This window comes from Gopherus flavomarginatus, chromosome 21 (genome assembly GCF_025201925.1).
Source record: "Gopherus flavomarginatus isolate rGopFla2 chromosome 21, rGopFla2.mat.asm, whole genome shotgun sequence".
Classification (NCBI taxonomy): Eukaryota; Metazoa; Chordata; order Testudines; family Testudinidae; genus Gopherus; species Gopherus flavomarginatus.
The window spans coordinates 9,928,768-9,950,801 of record NC_066637.1 but is presented as its reverse complement, the minus strand read 5'-3'; the positions used below and the strand labels follow the sequence as shown (position 1 = coordinate 9,950,801).

The 22,034-nt window shown below is 40.9% G+C and overlaps 1 protein-coding gene across 6 annotated transcripts in view; it reads left to right on the top strand.

Annotated features, from left to right (window-relative positions):
- RERE (arginine-glutamic acid dipeptide repeats) overlaps nt 1–22,034 on the top strand; it is a 402,343-nt gene that overhangs the window by 289,516 nt on the left and 90,793 nt on the right. For all 6 annotated transcript variants that reach the window (XM_050931388.1, XM_050931390.1, XM_050931389.1 and 3 more), the window contains one exon: nt 1,564–1,662. In XM_050931388.1, coding sequence (XP_050787345.1) covers nt 1,564–1,662 — 99 coding nt within the window. The remainder of the gene's footprint in view (nt 1–1,563; nt 1,663–22,034) is intronic.

Genomic DNA, 22,034 nt, shown 5'->3' with positions numbered 1-22,034 from the left:
GAGGCCTTTGCTTGCGGGATATGCTGAGTAATGAGAGTTCAGAGAGCTGATGCCCTCTGCTGCTATAAAAATAAACCTGAAAGCTTCTGTAGTTAGTTCCTGCTAGTAACTGTGTGATTAAATAACCTTTTTCTTCCCCCCCCCCCTTCTCCTTTGGCTGCTAGTTTTGGTGTGTCTATTACTGCTAATCCAGCTACTTATGCAAGAGAACTAATGCTTGCATCTGTAAGGGCTAGTCTACACTGCAAACTTGCAGCAGCATAGCTACATCTCTCGGGTGGGTGTGAAAAATCCACACTCATGAGAGATTTAGCTATGCCAGCCTAATCCCTAGTGTAGACAGCACTGGGTCCATGTAAGAGCTCTTCTGTCAACCTAGCTGCCACCTCTTGTGGAGGTTGGTTATCTATGCAGATGAGAGGAGAACTGCTGTCAATGTAGGTAGTGTCTACACTGAAGTGCTACAGCAGTGCTGTGCTGCTGTGGTGTTTCAAGTATAGATAAGCCCCTAGCTACCATTTCTCAGGGAGGTGGATTAGCTACAGCGGTGGGAGAATCCCTCCCCACTGTAGTGTGTCCTCACTGAAGTGCTACAGTGGCACAGCTGCTGTAGTGTATTAAGTGTAGACATACCTGTAGTCTCCACACATCACTTCCCTCTCGTCTGTAGGATTGGAGATAATTGGTTTACTGTTGTCCTTGGGAATACCTCTCTTTTCCTTTTGGTACATTTTTCCCCAAAGACATAAAACAGGCTCCTGATTAGTCTCCACGTTCCAAAAATCTAACTTCACTTGCATATAGCACATTATATATTTGTGTCAACTTCCAAATACAGTCCTTGTTGAGGATTGAGTATCAGAGCTTTATCCCTTAAACTCTCTGTTGAAAGTGGGCATTTTTTCAACATTCTCTTGTTATAACTTTTGTTTCTACCAACCATCTGCCTTAGCCAGCTGTATTTATTGGTAGTGGAACGTAGCCCCAGCACACAGCAGGGTCATGCATTGTTGAGAGAGCACTGTCAGGTTAATGATCCCAAGTTCCTTATATGTATTCCTGCAGCTGTCGCCACGAGGTGTTATTTTGCTTCTCCCTACTTTACCTTGTTCTCATCTGTGCAATAAAAATGAGCACAATTTTTTGAAGGAGTAAACTTCACTCTCTCTCTCTCCCCAAAGCACTTGTTACCTCCAAAATGTGAGCTATTCCATTTGATTAGGTAATATGAATAAGATATTACAGCATAAGATACAACCCCTCTGAAGAATGGTTGTTTTGGTGCCTTTTTATTTTCCTTGGAATGTTTCATGTTAGAAGTATTAAAAATGCTAAAGGGAAAATTTACAAGAGACTTCAGAAAGTAGAAGGCAAGACTGCCTATTTTAATGATTTCTATCCTCCTAAAGAAAACTGAGATTATCCTCCAGGTTTTGCAAATTTCTTATTTATTTCTACTGTAGATACAGTAAGTTCAGCAAGGCCCATTCTTATCCCCGCCCCTTACTGTTGGTCCACCTCTGCTTCTGTTTGTTGATATAATTTTCCGTTTTTATTATTCAGCTACATGAAAGTAACTACGATGCTGGAAAAGCCCTGCAGCGCTTGGTGAAGAAGCCTGTGCCCAAACTGATTGAGAAGTGTTGGACTGAAGATGAAGTGGTGAGGAATGATTTATTCTCTTCTGCCATGGAGTCCCAGTTACTTACCACTTTTTTCTGCTCAGAATTCTTGTTTGAGGGGGTGGGATAGTAACCTGTTGCATGGAGTAAAGTTTTTCTGCTCTTTTCCAAATGTGTATCAGTGGCTAGAGCCTCATTAGTTCAAGGAAAAATAATTTCCCAGAAGTATGTCTTTTGAAAGGGTACATGAGAGGATTCCATGGAGGAGATGAGCAACACTAGAGCCCTCAGGCTGTTGGTCCTGCTGCTAACCAGTATCTTCCTCTGACTGGTTGGGCTCCTTGCTTAGCAGTTCCAGTAGGAGGAGGCACAAACAGGGCCCAGGATGTTTGGTTTCATTTTCACTGGTTTTGCCTGCCTCTCTCAGAAGGCTGGAGTGTCAGAGAGTGAGAATCCCATTCTTCAATTAATGTGACTCATGCATGCTCAGTGGTCAAGAATGTTCCAGCTGAGTAGGATTTATTTAAAGGATTGGGGCTGCCACCTTCACGTGAATTGCCGAAATAAGATGACACAGTTGTTGCTGTCTGGAAAGTCATCATCCCATGAACCGGACAGGGATTGTCTGGAAGCTGGTGTGTCTGTGCCTTTTACATCTGTCCGAAAGCTTGAGGACATCTCCCAGTCCCCAAATTGGATTGAATACCCAGAGTATCTAATTCCCAGACTAACATGAGGGTAGGATAGCTCCGCTGCAGTGCAGAACTCCTTCATGAGCTGCCTGGGATTCCTCCGAGCTGTGGGCTTCGGGTCAGTGACTTTAACATTATTTAACTGGCATATTTTCTGTGTCTGTGGTACTTTGTGGCCACCGTGTTGACTGTCGGACTATCCCATAGGTTACTGGCGGGTCTTACACTAGATTTTCTGTTTGGGATGAGATGGAATCACAGATGGGGGCATAAAATTGTGCTCCTGTCATGGACCCATCTTTATCTCCCACAATTTGAGGTTGAGGCTTGTGATCTGTACTAGCTGCCTGTGGGTTCTGGGTGGAGTTTTAGGTGTTGATACTGACCTATAGTTGCACCTGACTGCCTAGTGGAGAGACAGCCTATCTTCCTGAACCATATTGGCTCAAGTTGAGATCAAGAAAGCCCTTGATAGAGCCCCTTTGGTATAAAAGAGAGGGAGCTGCTATCAAGGTAATGGCTCTTGATCTCACACCTTTATTTGGTCAAAAATAGCCTAAATTTGTTGGCATCAGGGCATGATGCAAGGCCTGTCTTTGCATGGAATTTTTCAAGAGGGGGATGCTGTTTGATAGGTCATTAGGGAATCTGGGATGCTTCTCTTCATATTTCCATTGCTGTAAAATTGTTACTGCCATTAAGAGGTTACTACTGGGTTTTGGTTTTATATTTGATTGTGTTTTCAAGGACCCTACAGCTTGGGATAGATGCCTTTTTGTGTTGGTTGTAAATGAAAATAAATTAGAATTAAAATGTCAGGTTTTAAAATTGGCTTACTCTTTATATAGACTTGAGAGTTCAGCTGTTGTGTAATAAACAGTTGTTTAAATTCAGCATTCCCTTGCAGTGTTTGGACTGCAGACACTACAGAATTGCAACCCCTTGCTGTTTGCCAAACTTTGCCGCATAGTGCTAGTGCAAGATACTCTTGACTATGACAAAAGTGAAACTGACTGATCTTTTTTCATCAAGTTGAGAGATGCTGAGAGTACACAATGTAAACAAGGTAAAATAGATCAGATCAGTAACATTTTTTCTTTACTCGATGATGATAAAGACACGTCTGAGGAAAAGCGTGGTTTTAAAATGCGATTTCTAATATGACAATGGCCCTTTAACAAACTGGACAGGTATGATGGGCTTCCTTTGGAAGAGGTAAATGCTACATTTTTCTAGCTAAGAATTGAACTGCATCTTTCATTAAAACAGGAAGTTCAGTTTTGATATTTTATAATTGTAAAACACATTTATCTTCAAACAACTGAAGATTTGGTTGCAGGTTCTAAGGCACACAAGTTCTAATATGTTATATTAGTGTCATTGAGATAAATATCCATGATTATTACTAAGCATCTAAATAAAGAAAAATCTGGGTCTGACACACAAAAAGTGAGAGATAGCATAGCTGAAATGGATTTGAGCCAGAAAAACCTGTTTTTGTGGTGAATATTTACACTTGTTAATTTGTTAAATGGAGTAAATTGTTTTTTAAAAAATCTTGCAGTGGGTAGTGTGTAGTCTTGTTAATCGAATTACTAATTAACCTGGCACTAATGTCATAAAAGAGACCAGATTAATTATTACGGGTGAAATTTTCATAGTCTCTTAACATTTTTGAATTATTCAGACAATGGCTGGAGAGAGATTTTTAAGCTCCAGTTGCTCTGAGAATCTTGCAGAGAGTTATTTCAGTGAATTATGTGCACACTTGCTCTCTCCCCATGTAAACCTTTTTGCCAGAGGTAGGTTAGGTCTAGGCTAGATAAATCTGAGATTAAAGCAGGCGTATTCTGAAATCAAACAAAAGCCCTTTGTGATAAAGGGAATGCCTGAAGCCATGGGGTGAAAGAAGATCATGGGCAATCAAAGGAGGGAAGGAAGTAGAGAACAAGGAGTAAAAAGATTAGAACACAGATTCCTATTAAGGTGTGGGATGATCTTGTCATAACATGGCATTTTCTTTTAAAGTGACCATGTAAATACTTCTGAAGTTCTGCTCCCCTGTTTTCTGCATTTATACTATCCTGCTCTTCCCACACACACGTGTTCCATAGAATGATTAGCTGTGTGCTGCTTTCCTATTTAGAAAAAGATCTCTTTCCCTCCCTCTTCCACTCCCCCTGTTGGTGTTCTCCCCGTGAACTGCAGTATGTCGCAAGTGCCATTGTTGCTGCAGCTTAGGGTTTCGATCAGCAGTCAGCGTTAAATGATGGGAGAGTGGAGCCTTGCAAATAAGAAAAACGGCAAGGTTTATTGAAAAGGGAAACATTACTCCAAAACAGCGAACAGTATGAATACAGAATAACGATCATTAAATCTATAAATCACTGTCCGTCTCAGCTCATTTTATCATATTTGCTCTTGTTCTATTCCATCCAAGTTTCCAGAAACATTTGGCCGGGATCCAGCCTTGGCAGAGACAGAGATCAAACTGTTCTTTTATTTATAGAGAGTTAAACTCCACCTTCTCAACTTCAGTGAGTGTTTGTCTCTGGTGGACTGCTTGCAGAAAGCTCCAGATTAAAACATCTGCGCCAGATCCTTGGGCACTTTGTATGAGAAGAAAGAAACCCCGTGCTACGCTTGGTTTTGCTAGAGTAGGGAAGGGTTCATTCCCACAGAATGTAGGTCACACCTAGAACCGATCAGGGACTTTTTTTTCAGTGAAATGTTTTTTTGTTGGAAAATGTCACTTAAAACAGAAACTTTTCGTGGAAATTTATAGGTTTCAATGAAAATGTTATCAGGAAGGTTTCTCGAGTGCAGGAAGACCCAGCCTAGAATAGCCAGTAGGCCTGAGCTGGGATGTGGAGACCTGGGGTCAAGTCCCTGCTCTGCCTGATCCAGGGCAGGGACAAGTCTCCCACAAGTCTCCTGATCCTGCATCTCCCACAGCCCAGGTCATTACCCAACCCACTGGGCTGTTGACTGTTCCATTTTTCATGAACTATTTCGAAAGGTCTCATTTTTGTTGCGGGGCAGAACGAAACAAATTTCAGAACTTCAAACTCCTGTGGAAAACGGAATTGTTGTTTTCCGGCCACCTCTCGTCAGATCCTTCACAAGTGCATGGCAGTGAACTTCTCTCTATGCCCACCTGGGCAACGAAGGAAACCAGAATAGAAATGTAATCAAAATGTCCCAGGGGCTAGAATGTACTGAGTACAAACCTGCAGTCTTTATTCCTCCCTGAAGCAAAACTCACACTGAAGTCAATGGGAGTCTTGCTTGAGTAAAGGTTGTGGGGTTGAATTAAGTCCATTTCTGTCATGCTGGTTGGCGTAAGCAGTTGATCTTGTTATCAGCATGAGCCTCATAGGATGAGTAGTGCAGCTTCCCGTAGCACATGGTAACACTTACCATGTTAGTGATGCTGTCTGAATAACACATCTTTGTGTTGGAGCTAACTTTTAGCTCTTCTGTGGGCAGTTCCTTGTCCAGAGTTTCAGCCTGCCTCATTAAATGACAGCTTTTTGTAGTCAGTGACTGAATTACCAGTAAGAGCTGCCTACTGCGATTATAATTGATTAAAATAAAGGGTGGAAGTTGTGTTATTTTTACTGCAGATGATGTGGTTACAGAGGTTTAGATCAAATTAAATGGAGGATAAAATTGACCAGTGATTGAATTAAGTGGAAGGCTCTGTAAATAGGAAGATAAAGGTTTTCTTGTTTACCGTCTTGTTTCTAAAACTATGACTATTTTTAATTCTCTTTTTCCAACATGTAAATTAATAGTCATGCTGTCAAAACCACAGTTTTCCATTCTGCCTTATAAAAGTGACTGAATAAACTATTTTACTGTTACATCTATCAGAAGCCTTAACAGCAGCTGTTTCCTATTTCCTGTTTATAAGTGTAGATGCTACACCTGGCAACATAAATCTCCGGCAGTGGCTTTAGTTGCATACCCCTGAAAACAGGGAGCCAAAATACAGTGGCTCCAAGTAGAATCCTCTCTAGAAAGTGTTCAGGAATAAGCAATGCTAATTTTGCTGGGTTGGGACTAGCGTGGGACCAGAACCTTTAACTCAAATCCTAGTGAATTTAAAAAAAAAAATTAATGAAGAGAGTGGAGGGAAATTGCAGTTTAAGCTCCCCTCAGACAACCCCTCTCATGGTCACTGAGTCCAGATCAGACTGAAAACCCAGACTGGAGGCGCGTTTTACAGTTTGGATGCTGTGGAAATTTTTCACAAGAACTGATCTCATGAGATTTCCACCATCTTGGACCAAAATCTGTTGAGAGCAGCTCTTGTGATTTCACTGCCAGTCTGAACTCAAACCTATGCCTGATCCAGATCCTGGCACCACTTTGTTTTCACATTTCTAGTTCAAACCAAAAAGTTTCAAGTAGTTACTGTCTGCAAAGGAGATGGCGTTTATTTTTTGCTTCATTTATTGAACCAGAGATATGACATTTGAGTCAGTTGTGTCCTGTATATTGGGATGGGTGTGGAGTGTAGTCAGTAAATGCTGGCTGTTTTTTGGGTAAGCATCTTTAACAGATTTGCATTTAGATTCCTAGCCTTTATTTTGAGTGTGCTGTTTTCCTTTGACAGGAGCCACCAAAATCCACAGGGCTTACTAAAGAGAGAAATACAAATCAGACCAAAAGAACTGCTAATTTATTAGGTTTTTAATTAAACATGATGAACACATTTTAAATAACACAAAGGCCCCAGGCCAAGCTGCATCTAATCGAAACAGATTAAGTCACCCGTCCACACTCATATAGTTATTAATTCTGTTTGTTTATGCATGCTAGCTGAAGGCAGAGTTCGCTGCTTGTGGTTTATTGCACAGGGGGTGCTCTTGCTGCATGGCACTGGACTGTTAATTAGCATTCAGATGTTGATTATAAAGAACACAGGTGATGCTAATTGAATTCTCTTTAAAATTCAGGGCTTGAGTTTTCCTTGCAAGGTTCAGAGAAATGGGGTTGAACTGCAGCTTTGCAGTATTTGCTGTGCATTTCACCCTTTGCCGCCTTAAAATGCTGAATTCTAAGGATGGAAAATGCCAGGTGTTGCTCAAGGTGAAGGTTTTGTTACTCACTATGCATCACACATGTTTCTGCTGATGACACACTATGACATGCTTGATAACTGTAGCTTTCATCATAAAATATGCTGCCCTTTAAATATTTTACACTGCTTTTGATGTAGTGTAGTTGAGGTAAACAACCTAGATTCAAATAATCTCTTAAATTTATAGCCAAGGATAGTCAATCTTTGCCGGTGATAATCCTTAATTGGTCATGTACATGGTTTTACAACTTCATAAATTTTAAAATATCCACACCTAGCTTCCATTTAAAGCTCATTTGTCACAAATACAAGTGAAAATCCTTCTTCCAAAAATGACAAGACATGGCAAGCTAATTTCCTAACATTTGTGAATATTTGCAATCCAGTGAACAAGGGTGGTTGGTTGAATAATTACTTACACAAAACACACACTTCTTTGCCTGGCTTCTTTGCCTAGGATCATCTCCAAATGCCACTAAATCAGCCCTTTTTGTAATAGCTGCTCAAGAAAATATTGGTTTCATTGTTCATTCCTTTGAAGCCAGGCGTCTCAGATGTGCTGGAAGATAGAGCTGCTTACTGGGGCAAAAATACCATGAATTTTATTTACTGTTTCTGTGGCATCCATAGAAAATGTAATTCATAGCAAAATCGAAGTACAGTCCCCGCAACAGAAGGGAGGAGGAGAGAGGGGGAAGAAATCAGGGGATCTTTGAAAATGAGGCTGGCATTGCAGGTCTGCATTTGAGTGATTGAGTGGACTTGAAATGGTAAAAGATAAGTAAGTCAGTGTTTGTTTTAAATTTTGTATCCACAGAAAAGTAAACATAATTACTTCATGGTGGAGTGAGAGTACCTGTTAGCTGTACTGTTCCTGGACTTCGTATTTGAACCACATTATCTAAATGCTGCCACTTTCCAAATGTATTTTAATCAGCAACAATTGGAAATATATTGAAAACTGAACTTGGAAATAGGAGCCATCACTGGTCAGTAATATCAATCTACAAATTGGTGCAAGACCAAAGCCACCTTAAAAAGACCTCCCTTCCTCCCATCCTACTTTGAGAATAAGAATAGGAATGCATTGTAGAATTCTAAGGACCAATGTAAAAGTCTCCTAGAAAACAGTTCATCATAGTAAGAAAGTAGCTAATGAAAGACCGAATCTCTCTCACAACAGATAGCTAGTATTTGAATGAAGTATTTTAATCTATTTATGTTCAATGCAGTTTCATTTTTTAGGAGGTGTTAAGTATGCAGAAGTTGTGAAAACAGTGAATTGTATAACACAAGACACAGAATTCAGGTGAGCTTGACCAAGTTTAAAGACAGGTTTTATACAAAAGACATAAATCTTTTTGGTTATGATTAACTTGCCTCAGCCTTTGAGCCAAACCCTTCTTTAAAGAGATCAATATTGCGTATGCAGCACAGAGTTTGTCAAGTCTTTTTGGAAACGAGACAGTGAATTAAAAATCAATTATACGTGCAGAAAAGTTTGTGTAGGGCAATCAGTTTTGTCCTTTAGTTTGCAGAAAGATTCCAGTGTTTAATCAGCTGTCAGAATGAATTTTAAGTCTCCAGCAAATGAGGTGGTGCAAAGAGAATGAGGAGGGAGAAAAATGAAAAAAAAAATAAAAATTCAGCATTTCATGTTCAGCAGAGGCTGTCTTCAGGGATAAATCTATAAATCCTGTCAGTGACCTTGGCTTCAAAATGGGTGACTTTACTGCCTTTGCTAATCTTGATCTTTCTACAGCTGCCAGATAAGCTGGCCTTTTCTTAACCATATCATTATTTTGTTTTGTTTTGTTTTAACTGCCATATGTTTCTTGATTCATCATCTCTCTGCCTCATGCAGAATACTTGTATCTATTAAACACTTACCATATTGCTGATCCCTAAAAAAATAATACAACATATTTATATTGGCCGGATGCCACTGTTGAGAGGGTTATTTGTGTGTGGGGACAGGAAGCTAACCTTTAAACTCCAAATCTAACTCTGCTATAAGCTAAATTATTGGTGTTCTGTATAGTCTTTTTAAATCAAGAGAGGTTTTTAATGCAGAGAGAGACACACACACACACAGTGACATTTTTCATCGTTGCCAAGGGGGAAAATCTGCTGCTTGAAAGATTAATAAATACTATTAACAGTTGATTGTTGAAACTGTGTTTTCCATCTCATTTTCAAGGGTGTCCAAAAAATGGAGCTCATTTACTCTTTCTAGCGTTCTCTGTCATCTTTCTGTGTTCATTTAAAAATGAGAGCAAGACACAAGAGGGCTTGAGAGATTGCATTTGTTCTCCCATAGGCAAAGTGGTTATTTTATAAATGAAGAGAGCCAAAAAAACTGTGTAGTTTCTTAGCAACAGAGCTGGAGTCAGTTCAGCGTATGTGTATATAATACATATTCTATGTTATAGAAACATTAGTTGTGAAGCTCCATGGTATCGCAGTTGAAACAAAGACTAGATGACCGAGACTCAGGTAGAAATCCTGTGATGCTGGAAAAGAAGAAGTAGAAACAATGAGAAATAATATGCAGGATGGGCTCTGCAACCTTCTTTCCATTGGCCTCTCCCCATTAAATAGTATTGCTGTCTCCACTACAGTGACAACCTTTTTTCAGTCTGCTTCTGGAATCTATTCTAAATCCAATGCCCTTTTTCATCTCTGCTCTTCTCTGAAAGGAACTGTCTTAGCAGATTGAGTTCCAGCATTAGCACCAGCTATATCTGTGATTGGCTTTCCAGTATTTAACTGATATATAACTGTGTGTGTAAGAAATGGAAAGTGTAGGGAGCATTGTAGTTCTGGTAAGTTCTTTGGAGTTAATAACAGCAGCAAGACTGTAATACTGCTGTCTAGTACCCTATGAAGAAGGCCCTGTCAAATTCACGGCCATGAGAAATGCATCATGGAGCGTGAAATCTGGTCTCCTCCAGTCAAATCTGGTCTTTTGTGTGGTTTTACCCTATGCTATTCAGATTACACAGGGGAGACCAGTGTTTCTCAAATTGGGTCAAAATTTGTACAATTACACCACCATGAAATTTCAGATTTAAATATATGATATTATGAAATTTATGATTTTTAAAATCCTATGCCTCTGAAGTTGACCAAAATGGACCACAAATTTGGTAGGTTCCTACCTATGTGTAGTGTAACCATCCGTCTTTAGTGGTCATGATTAGAGTTTCTGTGTTAAGTACAAGTATATTTTTGTGTCCTAATTTATATTAAAAGGAGTTTTTGTATCAAACATTTTACTTATACATTCTCCATTGCTTGGTTTGTACATTTTCTTAATTTCCAAATGCTGGAATTTAGAGAAACATTAACCTTTCTAAAATCATCCATATCAGTTATTAATATGGTGTTAGATTTTAGAAGGCTCTTAGTTTTAATAATCTACTTTAGTTGTCGCTGTTTTTATTATCCAAGTTGAAAGAAATATAATAAGTAAAGCTACTAACTGGCCTCTGTTTTATTTCTAGTCAGTTTCACTTCCCCTTCACATTCTCTAGAACAGTACATGAATGGCTGGGGCCTAAAGTCACCAATGTCTGGGGTTGCAGATGTTGTGCAAAGTTCTTTACTGGCTTGCAAAACTGTTTGCCATGTAATTTTTAAAATATAAACTTAACGGAAATATTTCTGTTAACCATGTGTTTTATAAAAGTTCTGTTATTATTAATTATTATTATTATTACAGTAAACAGAGAAAATTTAAATGTTGGGCCAAATATTTTTTGTAGGTTTAAAACCTGTGATTGTTAGGGAGGACTGAGTAGAGTTCTGGGTTCTTTTCCTGAGTTTCCCGCTGATTTATTGGGGTGTCACTTCACTGCTTTGGCAAGGTTTCCCCCTCGGTGAAACAAGAAATGTATTTATCTACCTCTCAGGGATATTAGAAGACTTAAGTAATTTGATGTTTGTGGGGCCTAGACCTGGTGCTGGCCTTTCAGTGCTGTTGTAATACAAGCAATGAGTCACAATAAAGTGCTTTACATAAGAAATGGGCTGTAGAAGCACTTACTATTATTTCGGGCTAGCATAGTCAATTTTGATAATTGACAATAGGGTATATGTAGCCTTTCTTTTTTGCTAATTAATTCCAATCTAGTCCAGATCAGTATTTACCAAAAGTGGTTACCATTGTCCTATGTGGAGTTGTCCATCTGTCCACTTCCTATGACACAAGTACGCACAATTCAGAAACCACTATCCATTTATCCTACTAGTGGTTGTTAAACAAAGAAAAAGATGATGATAGAGCAAGTTCATATTGGTCCCTCCAACTTGGCCAGACAGTACTGGAACATTGATAGATCTCTCTCTGCTACTCCTACTGGGACCCATACCATACTTTGTCAGGAATAGTTTTATCCTGCATCCTGGGCATGGAGTTTCTTCACTTCTCAGCTTAGAAGATGCTGGCTACCTCTCACATGACATGCTGTGTAGAAGTGCAGGAGACTACTGCAGCTTGAGTAATCATCTATTCTGAAATGTCACTGAGGAATGGAGGACACTTTCTCTCTGAAGCCATGGGTAGTGATCTTTCCCTGTATTCCATGCCCTCATTGTCTCTTTTTGGTGTACTTGTATTTAGTCTCTCTACCTCACTTTTTCTGTCATGGTGGATGTGTCTCCCATCTCAGTGTATCATCAGCTGGTGGACAGTTCTGTCTTCAATTGCCTGGCTGTCAAAAGACAGGGCCAGACAAAAGGATGTTGCAGTAATCAAGACACGAGATGAGTCTGGGTGAGAGTTTTAGCTGTGTGGATGGAAAGGAAAGGCGTTATCTTAAAATTGTCATATAGAATGAATGAGTAAGGTAAAGCCATAGCCTGGAGTTGAGGACCTAAAGATCGATCTGAGACAAAGATGTCACCCAGCTCAGTATCTATAGATGTGCCATAGATGGATCACACTAATTTAAAGAGATCCCTCACACCTTAAAGGAGCGGGAGCATTGTGATGACATACTGTTAGTCAGTAAGGAAATCCAGGTTAGAAATCACCACTGGGAGTTAGGTATGCAGATTTCCATTGAATTTCAGTGGGAGTTGAATGCTTGTCTCATTCTTTCAAAAACTTCAGCCTTTTAAGATTGCAGGCTTTGAGCATTTGGGTAGTGTGAGGAGGAGAATGCAGTTGAACTGCTTAGACTGACCCAGGTAGGAATTTTTTTTTCCATCCTTCCAATCTATAAACAAAATACAGTGGCCCAATATTGGTGAGAAATATGGAGGCTGACAGCTCAGATTAAATAAGGAAAATCCTGGGGGCTAAGCTCCAGCTGCAGAAGGTTTAGGTCAGGCAGGTTCAGGATGGTTGAAACCAAAACTTCAGATCAGCTGCCAACAACTGTCACATGTGGATACAAAATTAGGAAAATCTGCAGTTGAACAGAATTTAGAAGGGAAGGGGGAAGAGAGAGACAAGGGCAGATTCTGTGTTTTGTGCCATGTGCTAGTTTATCTTCTTTTGCCTTCTGACATTTCCTAATGGATTTTAATTGAAAAAATTATGACTAGTAAGAGGAGATTCTGAAGGCTTCATGCTCTCTAATCTTTCACCTAGTGGCAAGAAATCATGTTTGCAGCAGCCCTTTCTGTACTGAGCCGCAGAAGATTTGCCGTATGGTTCACACTAGCTTAGAAATTCCCATTGAAATAAGATGCTGGTTTAATAATGAAAGGTAGACATCTTCAGAGATTGGGTTAAATAAATAGGAAGTATTTCCATATGCATTAGGGACTACCCATCAAAGAAGACCTCTCAGGGACATGACAGTAATGTGATGGGAGTGGCTTCCAAGGGGAAGAGATACCATGCCAAGTGCAACCATGACATCTTGAGAATGAGTGTGAGACTGAAGAAGAAACAGCACCCAAAATTGTCAGCTCCTTCCTTGTCAAATCATTGTTCTATGGAATCAGATAGTTAAACTGACATGTTTAGTTAGTTCTCATTGAGTCATCAGCAGGAGACACAATACTTTAGGCTCAGGTAAGGCAGTGAGTGAGCCATTGTGTTTAGAAAAGAAAATTGCCTGTCTTCCAGGTTTAAAAGCACATTATACCCCACAGGCTGCTCATAGGCGGCAGAGTCAGTGGGGACATTACACTTGCTTTCTGTATCATTTTCCTTAGCATCACCTGTTTCCAGGGAGCTTCCTTGTTTCATTCACTGAAAGATGAAACCACCTCTCCCTCGTTGTCAGTGGCTTCATTCTCTGCCTTCCTATGATAAACCTCATTATCTGCTGATGATTCATGTAGCTGGAGTTCACTGGGGTAAACTGTGTGGAGAAAAGGGTTCTGCCACATCACCTTCTGCTGATACAAACTCTGACTAAAATAACCTATCACTTCACATTGCATCCTCCAACAGTTGTTTAATTTAGTAACTTATTAATGAAGGCTTTGTTGCACAGATTTTTGCAAGTATTAGGTATTGCGTTCAGCATTGCAATGCCTAACTGATTGAGGAGCCTAAAGCTCATTTTCAAAGGGGATTTAGGTTCCTGAGTGCTGAGCGCAGCAGCACCTAAATGCCTTTAAAAATCTGGGCCTGGAGCTCTCGTGGTTAATAATCATGTATTACTATGGATACATGCAGTACAGTAATGCTGCCTGGGAGCTTGTTGCAGTGCATAGCTCACTCCTGTTTAGTTTCGATGTTTCTGGAGTGGTGGCTTTTGTCTGGAACAGCTCTCCAAAGGCATTTTGGGCAATAAACGGGGTTAGTTGTTTTTATGCTGCATAGGAGCCACAACACTGTCAAGTGCTGAGCATCCGCTCCTAGTGAAAACAGTGAGTGAAGGATGCTCACTGCCTGGCAGGATTAAGCCATATGTGAAATGAGAATGGATGAGAAAAGGTAGAGCAATTTATTCAGAAAATGGATGTGGATCTCACTCCACAATGAGTACCTACTTTTTTGTAATTTGAACAAAAAATTTTGAGCCCCGCCACCCCCATGGTGCTACAGCAGTGGTTGATAAAGATCTGTTGCCAGAGCAGTGCTGATTCTATGGAGATAAATGGGGCTCCATGTAGAAATGCGAAACCAAATTGCGTCCTTGGTCCCATTAGAGACATGGAAGGGAATAGATCCATTTTTGCCAAATAGCAAAGGACAAAAATTATTTGGGAAGTAACGTTTCTGTAGTCTGGCCTCTCAGAGAGAACGTATAAACAGCTAGAAATTTGAAGAAAGAAAATTGACTCCTTAACTGGCTTGTAGAGGATGCAACTGCCTGGATATGAGTCTGGATTAGCGAAGGGCTATTTGCCATCTCTGTGAGGCCCATTATAATAAAGGCTGTTTTGAATTACAGCACATTCCTCTAGCTCAGAGCTTTGTTTTTAATGTTCAGAGAGACATGTTTTTAACTAGTGTTACAATTTTCTAATGGTTATACCAAAAAAAAAAAAAGAAAAGAAAAGAAAGAAGAAAGCAGCTTTGTCTATTGTCACTGGAATTGCTTGTGGTCCTGCCTGACATCTTGTCTGTGGCTTATTTAATACAGACTGATAGCTGCTGCACCGGAAAATGACAAAATGCTTTTTCAAATTGGTATAGTGACATAGTTCTTGCTTAAGGAACTGTGATTACTGTCACAGCATGGATGCTTTGTGCACTTTAGCTCTGAGGACTTTTTTTTTTTTTTTGCACAAATATAAGCAGCATGAATGCCAAGATACACCTCATTTCCAACTTCTGCTTGCATGATAAATTTTATTTTTCTAATCTTCCCCATCAACAGCAGCAATTCTTTTAATCTTTGAGATGACATAAAAATGCATTTTAATGAAGCAAATTATATAGCTTTGTCTTTTTTGTGCATAAATGGGGCGACCATATTCAATTAAGCTGAAAAATGATCATTTGTTCTATTACAGGCTGTAACAGAGCGGGTGAAAAACCATGATCCATCATTGGTTGCTCAGCTTTGTTACTTAAATCACTTGCCATTCTGTCAGTGGCTCTAAATCTTCTATGGGAGCCATTATTTAGTTTAAGTTTGTGGAGGTGTCACTCGGTTGGTAATAGGCTTCTTCTGCAATAGACATGTAGAACCTAAATATTAATCATGTTTTTATCCATCTAAAGTTCCTAATTAGTTAGAAGGATAACAGAGCCTGTAAAGCTAATTACAATCCTATCATAAAAAGAATTTTAGTAGACAGCATAGCAGTTTGATCCCGAGAGGCATGGAGCACCCTCCACTCGTGTTGATGTCATTTGGTGTTGAGTGCTTGCACCTCACAGGGTCAGGTCCTAAGAACATAAGAACGGTCATACTGGGTCAGACCAAAGGTCCATCAGGCTCAGTATCCTGTCCTCTGACAGTGGCCAATGGCAGGTGTCCCAAAGGGAATGAACAGACAGGTTATCATCAAGTAATCCATGCCCTGTCACCCAATCCCAGCTTCTGGCAAACAGAGGCTAGAGATGCCATTCCTGCCCATCCTGGATAATAGCCATCGGTGGACCTATCTCCGTTTTGAACCGTGTTATAGTATTGGCCTTCAACACCCTCTGGCAAGGAGTTTGAGATTGACAGTGCCTTGCGTGAAAAAATACTTTTATAGACCTCTATCATATCCCCCCCTTAGTCACCTCTTTTCCACACTGAAAAGTCCCACTCTTATTAATCTCTCCTCATACAGAAACTGTTTCATACCCCTAACCATTTCTGTTGCCCTTTTCTGAACCTTTTCCAATTCCAATATATCTTTTTTGAGAGGGGCGACCACATCTGCACACGGTATTCAAGGTGTGGACGTACCATGGATTTATACAGAGGCAATATGATATTTTCTATCTTATTATCTATCCCTTTCTTGATGATTCCCAACATTCTGTTCGCTTTTTTGACTGCCGCTGCACATTGAGTGAATGATTTCAGAGAACTGTCCACAGTGATTCCAAGATCTTTCTTGAGTGGTAATAGCTAATTTAGACCCCATCATTGTATATGTATTATTAGGATTATTTTCCAATGTGCATTACTTTGCATTTATCAACATTGAATTTAATCTGTCATATTGTTGTCCAGTCACCCAGTTTTGTGAGATCCTTTTGTAGCTCTTCACAGTCTGCCTGGGACTTAACTATCTTGAGTAGTTACCTAAGTAGAATCCTAAGAGTTCAGGATCATGTAAATGACTTAACATCTGGGCAGATGTGAGGGGGTCTGATTGATCATTGAATCAAATTTCCTTTAAATTTGAGGATGAGAAAATGCTTCCTTAAGAGAATATTTATTGCTGGGCAACGAAGTAATATTGTCTGTGTCCCTGTGGGGGTTTCTGTGGCTATATACATATATATACAGTTAAGTTTGTTTTTCCTCCCTTCTTGTCTGCTATTGTGTAACAGAAGGCATTTTCTTGACCAGCACTTGTGAAAGCTGAACTAAACGCTGCTGCTCCTTGTCCAACACTTCTTTTGTATTTTCATACCATTGTGGTTTTGCATATATTGTGGTATAGACCCAACGTGCACACAGCGCCTGGAATTGTGTGGTTTCACTTCAGCATTTGTTGGCCTCTTGATATCTCACCCTGCTGTCCTTCCATTTGTGCCTGATCCATCGCATGCTTTCTCTTCCTCTTCCCCCTCTATCTCCACTCTACCATATATTCAAAGTATCTTCTTAGATTTATTTAGCTTTTAGGCTACGCTGGGAGATTGATCAGGCAGTAGCTCATGCATTTAGAGGCACCAATAAGCATGACACCATATTACCCTCCACTGAGTTGGAATAATTTCAGGCACTCAGATCAAACATTCCTTTTATTATAAACCAGGAGGGGGGGTGCATATTGCTTCATTTGGTACATATTTTAGAAATGAATTTCTCTCTGGTACAGAACTGGACAATATCGTCCATATCTGGGCAGGCATTTTCAGTCCCCACCCCAAAAAAGCAAGCACATTGGCTTTTTAAGCCCCATCTGCTGATACTCCCTTTCTGCGCTAGATGACTTGCTTATTCTTTCATTGTTACTCCTTTTTCTCCTCTTATTCGTGGGTGACCTTTTCAAATTTGGCACAGTTTTCCCTAAACGAGATGTTTTTATTCAGAGGCCCTTACACAAAAGAACGGGGAACTTATGAATCATCTGCTGTTTTAAAACTTCTTTTATACATTACTGCCAAGCTCACTGAGTGAGCCAACTTCATCCTTGGTAATTGGATGGCTGTGTTGCAGGATTATATCAGTTACTTTGCTGAGATCTTAAATGCTTCCAACAAAAGTATAATGGAATGAAGGGGGCCATGGCGTGGCTTTCTCACTGTGCCATGTTAAGCCCACATGAGAACTCGAATCCTCATGGGACGAGACATACTGGTAAGAATTGGTTTTGCTAGATAATTCTATCCACCTTGGTTGTATCCACCCTGCTTGTGGCTCTGGTGCCTTTGGGCACCAGTCCTGCTCGTGTTTGAAGTCTAGCAAAACTGTCAAAAGAATTCAGTGACCTGAGGAAGAGCTCTGTACAAGTTCAAAAGCTTGTTTCCCTCACCAACAGAAGTTGGTCCCAGGAAAGATATGACCTCACCCACCTTGTCTCTCTAATATCTTGGGACCAACACAACTACAGCAACACTGCATACAACGAATTCAGTGGCAGGATTAAGCTCCCAGAGCAGGGGGAATATCCGTGTTCCGTCTGTTTATTAAAGTACCCGAATTGTCTCTGATCCAGATTTAAACGGGACTTGGAAGAGAGGTTTTAAACTGCAGCTCCGAGTTTCAAGTCCTGAAAGAACTGTTGCTCTCCGGAGTGAGAAGTTCTCCACTCCTCCCCTAAAGTTAAGGAGAAGGCTACCTTTGTGGTTTGGGCCTATGGGCTCTTTCAAAATTGGGATAAATGTATTGCTCGTACTAGCTGTGGCATGGATAGTGCTAGAGCCGAATCCTTCAGGCTGAGATTTTTAAGTGACTAGTGATTCTTGGGCACCTCCATTTTTAGGTGCCCATCTTGAGACCTCTTTAAAGGGGCCTTTTTCTCCCAGACAGTGGGTGCACAGCACCTCCTAATCCTTTAAGGCAGTGCTTCTCAACCAGAAGCTCCCTGGGGGGCCACAAATAGGTTTCAGGGGTCAACCAAGCAGGGCCAGCATTAGACTTGCTGGGGCACAGGGCATAAAGCCAAAGCCCCATCACATGGGGCTGAAGCCGAAGCTTGAGCAACTTAGCTTTGTGGGGGCCCCTAGAATCATAGAATATTAGGGTTGGAAGAGACCTCAGGAAGTCATCGAGTGTAGTCCAATCCCCTGCTCAAGGCAAGACCACCACCAACTAAATCATCCCAGCCAGGCTGGGCCTTAAAAACCTCTAAGGATGGAGATTCCACGCCCTCCCTTGGTAACCCATTCCAGTGCTTCACTACCCTCTCAGTGAAATAGTGTTTCCTAAAATCCAGTTTAAACCTCCCGCACTGCAACTTGAGATCATTGCTCCTTGTGCTGTCATCTGCCATCACTGAGAATAGCCTAGCTCCATCCTCTCTGAAATCCCCCTTCAGGTAGTTGACGGCTGCTATCAAATCCCCCTTCACTCTTTTCTTCTGCAGACTAAATAACCCCAGTTCCCTCAGCCTTTCCTCATAAGTCGTGTGCCCGAGTCCCCTAATAATTTTTGTTGCCCTCCGCTGGACTCTCTCTAATTTGTCCACATCCCTTCTGTAGTGGAGGAACCAAAACTGGACGCAGTACTCCAGGTGTGGCCTCACCAGTGCCGAATAGAGGAGAATAATCACTTCCCTCAATCTGCTGGCAATGCTCTTACTACTACAGCCCAATATGCTGTTGGCTTTCTTGGCAACAAGGGCACACTGCTGACTCATATCCAGCTGCTCGTCCACTGTTATCCCCAGGTCCTTCTCTGTAGAACAGCTGCTTAGCCAGTTTGTCCCCAGCCTGTAACAGTGCCTGGGATTCTTCCTTCCTAAGTGCAGGACTCTGCACTTATCCTTGTTGAACCTCATCAGATTTCTTTGGGCCCAATCCTCCCAATTTGTCTAGGTCACTCTGGGCTCAGTCCCTACCCTCCAGCGTATCCACCTCGCCCCCCTGCCCAGCTTAGTGTCATCTGTGAACATGCTGAGAGTACAGTCCATCCCATCATCCAGATCACTAATAAAGATGTTGAACAAAACCGGCCCCAGGACTGACCCCTGGGGCACTCCGCTTGATAACAGCTGCCAACTAGACATCAAGCCGTTGATCACTACCCTGTGGCATGGGTTCCAGGCAATTGCCCTGCATGCTACCACCTAACGCTGGCCTTGGCTTTTATATGCAGAAAAACAGTTGTGGCACAGGTGGGCCATGGAGTTTTTATAGCATGTTGGGGAGGGGGCCTCAGAAAGAAAAAAGCTGAGAACCCCGCTTTAGGGTGTTTCAAGTTGGGCATCCAAAATCAAGGCACTGAGAATCACTTTTAATACATCTTGGTCTCAGTGTACAAAGCCTAACAGGTGCAGCAAGGGTGGTAGCAGCACCAGTGCAAGTTGCCCACCCTGCCCCATGCTGGTTCTGGAGGGAGATATAGTACAGTCTTCATGGCCTATTCAGATCCTTGACCTCTTTGCTAGGACTATCAACGCTAGCACCAGTTGTGATGTCTTCCTCTCCACTGGGAAATGGGCTGAGACCTCCAGTTCGTTATCCATCAGCCATTAAGTAGCTAGAAGATGGTAATGATTTTGGCCACTGCTGGCCATGGCTGTATTTGAACTGTTTTGTGGTGCTCTGTATTCGGTTATCAATCTCCTGAGCCATCCGGTCCCTTGGACTTTTTAACCACTGAGCATGTGTTTATACTTCAGATAACCAGAGCATCAGTGGTGGGGGTGCTGATCTTGAGCCTCACCCTGTGGTACTCAGGCTCTATAGACCAAGCTTTCAAAGTGTCATTTTGGGGAAGTTTTTATTTTTGGGTGTCCATTTCATATGCCTTGTACCCGATTTTCTAAAGTGCTGAGTATCTATAACTTCTGTCAAAGTCAATGGGAACACTTGCCAGCTCAAGGTTTCCAAAATTGGGTATCAAAAATGGAGGCCCCTGAGCCAAAGTTTTCCAGTCTTGGGACAGTACAGGAGCAGAATCTAGATCTGACTGTTTTGTGTCTTAACCACAAGACCGTCCCTCCTCCAAAAATAACATTTTCATGGCACAATATTTCTCTTGTGAATAATGAACATTAGCACTAAGAACCCGTAGAATTATGTGGGAGGGAGAGAACTTGTGTTTGAAATGAGGAATGGTCTCCCATTGAGAGACAACTGAGAGATGTGTGTCCCTTATAAAAGTTGTCACAGGTGTTGTAAGTCATCCTCTTCTAACCCTTAGTTTGCAGTCAAAAGCTTGAACTCAAACCAGGTGCAGTGGGTTATTTACTTTGACAAGTCATCCATAGAAAAGAGATCTGCATCTCAATTTGTATGATTTCCTTTGGGATTCTTGCCAACATTGTGTCTAATTATTCTTGGATTTGTCCTTTACTCTAAAGCAGAGGAGCTCTTGAGGCTTTTTTGTTTGTTTCCCCTATATCAACTGCAAAAAGTCACTCTTTAGAGGTGGCAATAGTCTAAAGAGTAATTGACGATAATGGTCCAAACCCCAGTGGAACAGTATTTCTGCAGTAGGGAGCTTCCATTAGAAATACTATCTGAGTCCTGAAAGGATCACAGAGCATATTTCAAGAAGTCTGAATGCAGCTTTTTTGTGTGTAATGTTTCAAATTGAGCGACTTAAAAAAAATGTTTGACAAAAGAGAAACTTCAGATTTCCTTTGCAGTGTTACTTAAATAAATTGATGTGCATTTAAGAACTCAATATGTTTTGGATAGTGAAGGGATAAATCTTGTATGAGAGGGGAGAAAAATGAAAATATTGTTCTGGTGCTTAAGTAAAGAACCCAATTAGTGATTTGAGCAGTCTGCAAGTTGGTAATTAACCTGATGCTCTGGTCTTCCTGAACTATTACTTATAGGTTGCAGGGAGAGGTAAGAGGGAAAAAGTGTCTGTCTGTGCTCACTCACCTGTGTTATTACTTGGGACCAGAATGAGGCACTTTAGTATCTGTGATTTAATGGAGCTCTGTAGTTTTGTGTGTTTGTGGGCAGTGTGTTGTTCTTTAGTTTATACCATAAAATTCTTTAGTTCAAAAAAAAAAAAGAAAGGAAATTAAAATCATGGAGGGAGAAGCTATGAAAATGTCTTTTATTTGCTTTTGGTTTTATATCTAAGATCGGTAACAATGCACATAGGGCATCCTTAGCCCTGTGGAAGGTGGCCGTGCTTTCTGGCATTGAGGTCCTCCAAAGGAAAAAGTCATAACCTTAAGCCTCTCTGAAATCATTGTTGGCTGTGATGCAAGAACTTGGAGGTTGAGTGGGTGAAAGAAAGGGAGGGAGATCTCAGAACTTGGCTGAGTTACACAGAGGGGGATCTTCCTTGGGGGAAAAAGGATGCCTAATGGTGTTACTGTTCATACCTTGCGGAAGAGCTCCTGTTCCGGTTTAATTCATTTCTTATATTTCCCTATTTCTATATTTAGAATTTCCCCTTGATTATTTCCTTCCTT